Source organism: Musca autumnalis, unplaced genomic scaffold, assembly GCF_047663935.1.
Source record: "Musca autumnalis isolate F117 unplaced genomic scaffold, ASM4766393v1 scaffold_2, whole genome shotgun sequence".
NCBI lineage: Eukaryota > Metazoa > Arthropoda > Insecta > Diptera > Muscidae > Musca > Musca autumnalis.
In genome coordinates, this window is record NW_027411755.1 from 211941254 (window position 1) to 211946232 (window position 4979).

General features: G+C 34.9%; 1 protein-coding gene across 1 annotated transcript; it reads right to left on the minus strand.

Moving 5' to 3' along the window:
* Positions 1–2627: 2627 nt before the first annotated feature.
* On the minus strand, positions 2628–4442 carry LOC141392509 (uncharacterized). The gene has a single exon (XM_073965446.1). The coding sequence runs from the start codon at positions 4440–4442 to the stop codon at positions 2628–2630; it is 1815 nt and encodes a 604-aa protein (XP_073821547.1).
* Between the last annotated feature and the right edge of the window lie 537 nt (positions 4443–4979).

Here is a 4979-nt window from a genome sequence, read left to right on the forward strand (position 1 = left end):
ACAAATTGTGGCTAAAATTCTCAAAATACCGAAAATCGGGAGGTACGGTTATATGGGGGGCTATACCAAAACATGGACCTATGTTGACGATGTTTGGTGGAGATGTTTCGTGACCACTGAGAACCTCAAATGTCAAATTGCAGATAGTTCGGTTAAAAATTGTGGCTAAAATTCTCAAAATACCGAAAATCGGGAGGTACCTTTATATGGGGACTATACCAAAACATGGACCAATGTCCATATTCTTTAGGATCACTAGGAACCCTAAGTGCCAAATTATAGCTAATTCGGTCTGCAAATGTGGCGAAGAACGTCAAAATACCTCAAATTCGGAGGTACCGTTATATGGGGGCTATACCAAAGAGTGGACCGATATAGCCCATCTTCGAACTTGACCTGCCTATGGAAAAAAGACCCTCGGGTGCAAAATTTCAGCACTCTATCTCAATTATTGCATACGCTAGAGTGATTACAACAGACGGACAGACAGACGGACATGGCTAGATCGTCTTAGAATTTTATCCTGATCAAGAATATATATACTTTATAGGGTCGCAAATGGTTAGTTCGATGTGTTACAAACAGAATGACAAACTTAATATACCCTCCATACTATGGTGGAGGGTATAAAAATGGGAAAGATGTGTTGAAGTTAACAAGTTTTTTTGTGTTCTTTCTTGATTTCTGGCCAAACCACGCAAAACTCAAACCTGTGCTCAAAGAGAGAACTAAAGAATACCCCTTGGGCAACATGGTTCTAGTGTATGACTTTTCGATATATACACTGCATCCCCCTAAAATCGATGCTGACATTTTGAAGTTTTGATTTCAGTGTTTTTCGAATTGTTCTTTTAATTAGAGGGTGCAACTAGATAATAATCGAAACGAGTATATAGGATTGTAGAACTCGCGATTCCACGTCGTTCGATGTATATTCATGAGTGTGCTCCGTACAGTTTCCTAGTAATAGGAGTCCAAAGGCGAAAATTTGGTGCGTAAATTTTCTGAAAAAACCTATTTTTTGGCTTTAAAATTTACAACTGTCGTACAGGTACCCTTGAACCCCGCGTGATTTTAGTTTTTTTACGTGCCGGATCTAATAAGCCTTTCCGCGTTCGAATCCATCCACTAAAACGCCGGATATAGATACCCTGAAAGTAGGAAAATCTGCAAAAATATATTTTGTCAATTCCGCGAATTGAACCGCGATTTTCTTTGATTATTTTTACACAAATGTAATCATTTATACGCGATTATTATATTTGCCAAAAAGGTGTGTCACAAATTACAAAGATTCGGGAGTAATATCCCTATTTATCCCAAAATAGAATGTGGTGGCACATCCGCAGTTCTTGACGAATCTGTCTAAAATAATTTATATTGACGTATTTTTAATAGGCGGCCATTGAAATCGGATGTACCTTATAATCATATGCACATCGCGTAATTTTTGCCCACTTGAAGGTTTTTTGAATAGTAAGATGCAGCTGATGGCACACTTTGGCCGCTGAATGAAACATGGGAAAATCCATGCATATTGATAGACATGGACTCCCTGTATCCGAAAATCACGTGCACCTCAACTGATTTAAACGGATTCGCGAATTATACGGTTTTTAACTTCTATGTTTTTTCTTTGATTGCAATTTCAAAATTACTCTCTACTTCTTATTTCTATTGCTTATCACAGAAAGCAAATATACTTTCACGATGGCTAATTACTTTTCTTGTAGAAGTTCAAGCAAAATACTTCAGGATTTGTATGGAAATTTAGCGAAATAATAGAATAACTCCCAACATTTTTTTCAAATTTTTCGTATTTAACCAAAAAATATATTTTTGAAATAATTCCCAACAATAAGTTTCCGTTCTTTGTTGTTGCTGTAATATGCAAGTTATAAACGCTATCTTTATAATTTTGGTCTCACATTTTTCTACGCGTTGTCTAGGTTATGTACGTATTTTTAAATTATTTGTTTAGAGATTTTTATGGACTCTGAGTTAGAATAAATAAAATTTTCCGCGAAAATAAAAATAAATTTAACAACTATTTTAGCATCTACACATAGATATCAAATGCTGTTAACGATTCATATATACATGTTCTTATTACAACACAATAGGAATTTTCAAATATTTTTTCTTTATAAGAGATTAAAACCCTCCATAACTTTTGAGTGCAGCATCGTGCAAATCGATACATTCGTAATTTTAGGAAATTTGAAGTGTTTAAAAAATAGGGGAAGGTACCCCTCCCCATCCGAAATTTGCAGAAATTTGTAGCGTATCTTCACCTAGAGCCATCCCTGTACAGTGTACACATGTACTTCGAAAATTTCATTAAAATCGGTTTAGCCGTTTTTTAGTCTATACGCTAAATTCAAACATTGATTTTTAAGTCTAAAAGGAGATGAGAATCTTCTAAATAGTTAGTTGTTTTAAAAAATAAAGTATGTCAAAACTTTCCTCGGTTAGATACAAACATTTTATAACATAAACAAACCAAATCCGTTCCAAATTGGCCGAGTTTTTGATTCACGTACGAACACCATTTGGGTTTTATATAACAGAAGGAAATGTCTGAACAAATGAGCAGCGATATGTAACGTTTACCTTTATTGATAATTTTAATCTCTATATCTAAAATTATGATAATACCATAGTTCTAAAAAGAAAATAGCTCCACTGACAACTAAACCAATTACAATAACCAGCCAAGCGATTTGTAAATCATCGACAGTCATAGCTTGTGGTCCACGCTCAGGATTTGGATCGACCAGAGATAAACGTTTCAATTTTACGAGATCATAAAATGCACTTGCATACCATGCATCCAACATACCAGCTTGATGTACACGGTGTAGCAGATAATTAAAGGCATCCTTATACTGAGAATTTGGCTGTAGTAATACGTTCCAGGGTATAAAACGGTGTACAGTTAAATTGTCATACGTACAAAAGGATTTGTAACGGTGATACTTTTGCTTAAAATTAAATAATTTCCATAGATACATTGGTGTATAGTAACCGGTTGTTGTGTTGAAATCAAAACGCATTCTCCTATATTCGGTAATATTTTCGGTGATGACCAGGGATCGAAATATGTCCAACATGATGCCACCCATAACAGACAAATCTGCTTTTAGAATGTTTATTTTTAAAGGTGATTCTCTTATATCAGCTAAAGTTTCAATCTGTCGATAGTGTGGCGGACTTGTGAAAAGAGTATTCATATTTGCCGAAAATTGCGTGTTAATATTAAGACCAGCAATAAATAATAGAATATAGATAAGTTTTAGGCCACGCCACGGTGAACGGCGACCGGAAAAAGATAAACCCAAGACTCCACCTATGATACGATTATTGAACAACAGGTTCAGATAGTTAAGGTCTCCATCAAAATAATAGTCGATTAGAAAATGTAAAAATGAAAATAAAACACTGCAAATAACAACTGTGCCAAAAAAATATTCATTGAGCAGAATTCGAAACATATCCCGGGTGTTAAGTGGCTGGGCACAGGGTACTATTAGCATACCTTGTCCGATTTCATAAACATCTGAGGCATAAATCCATGTACTGTGACCAGGAGTGGAAATAACATGCAAACACATTGCAATATCTATCAAACGTTTTGTGGCCATATCAGCAACTATGGTAAAGTGGCCAACATCGCTCTCATTTAGGGTTTTATACATCCGTACAGTACCATTGAAATGCTCGACAAAAAGTAAAACCAATCTGGCCACATGTCCATTTAATTTCCAATTTCCCTGTTCGTCTTTATATGCAATTGTTCCGGGAATATTTTGGTCTGTATGGGTGGTTATATTGACTCCATGCAAATTACGCCAATGCTGAGGATAATAAACCAATTTTGTCTCTCTTAGACTCTTCACTTGCCAATGAAATTTCGGATATGGTTTCAATTGTTGATAATCCAATGGAATTTCTTGAGAGCTTTCCATAAAATGTAACAAAACATTGGTCATGGGATACTCTTGAAGTAAATTTAAGCATGTATCCATGTAATCTTCCTTATCTCTTATATTTTGAGCAATAATCAGCACTCTTGACTGTCGTATGTAATACAGAGATCTGGCTGCGATTTCCATTAGTTCCACATTCAAAGCATTTTCCATTAAAATTATTGCCAAGATTTCAGAATTATATTTTTCCAATTTATAAACGAATTCCAAGTTTTTGGATAAAAATATTTTGGGATGAGAAAAACTATAAATATCTGCTAGTCTTGCATCCTCAGCATAGCCATCCAGTATTACAACCAATGTATCATAGGCTCGTTCGTGGTAGATTTCTTTTAAAAAGTTCTCATAGAAATGCACTTCTTCATTCACTTGGATTGTTGTAATTGCCGTACTCCACGTAAGCATGACCAAAGGCGCAATACAAAATGCCACCATCGAAGTGAAAGAATACATTGTAACTGTCACATTAGAAGTGCTGGTTGCCTTTTATATTAAGGGAAAATCATTACATTTTTTCGTATCATTTATCACATTTAGATGGAGTCTATGATGACGTACTTAATTATACTACTTGAAATCAATCAAAAGATATTTGATGTCTTCGTGGCCAACGCGGAAGTTTTCTTAAATGTCAAAAGGCTTCGAATGAAAACAATGTAATATTAATTTGAACTAAAATAATTGGAATAATTTGCTGCTACTGATAAGCTATCAATAAGGTCACTACAACATCTGAATTGAACGCGGTATTAAGATAACACGTGTCGATTTACCCCTTTACTTTCTCCACAGAGAAAGAAATTAGTTAAAACAAGTAAAAAGTCGTTAAATTCGGTAGGTCAGAACTTTTTGTACCCTCCACCATAAAGTAGTCACTATTAAAATGGATTAATTAGTTTCCTTTCACAATTTTTAGGTGGAAAAATTGTTCGACCATGGATACCCCAAATGCCTAAATTATCTAAAATAATCTAAAAATGTGTTCAGCCA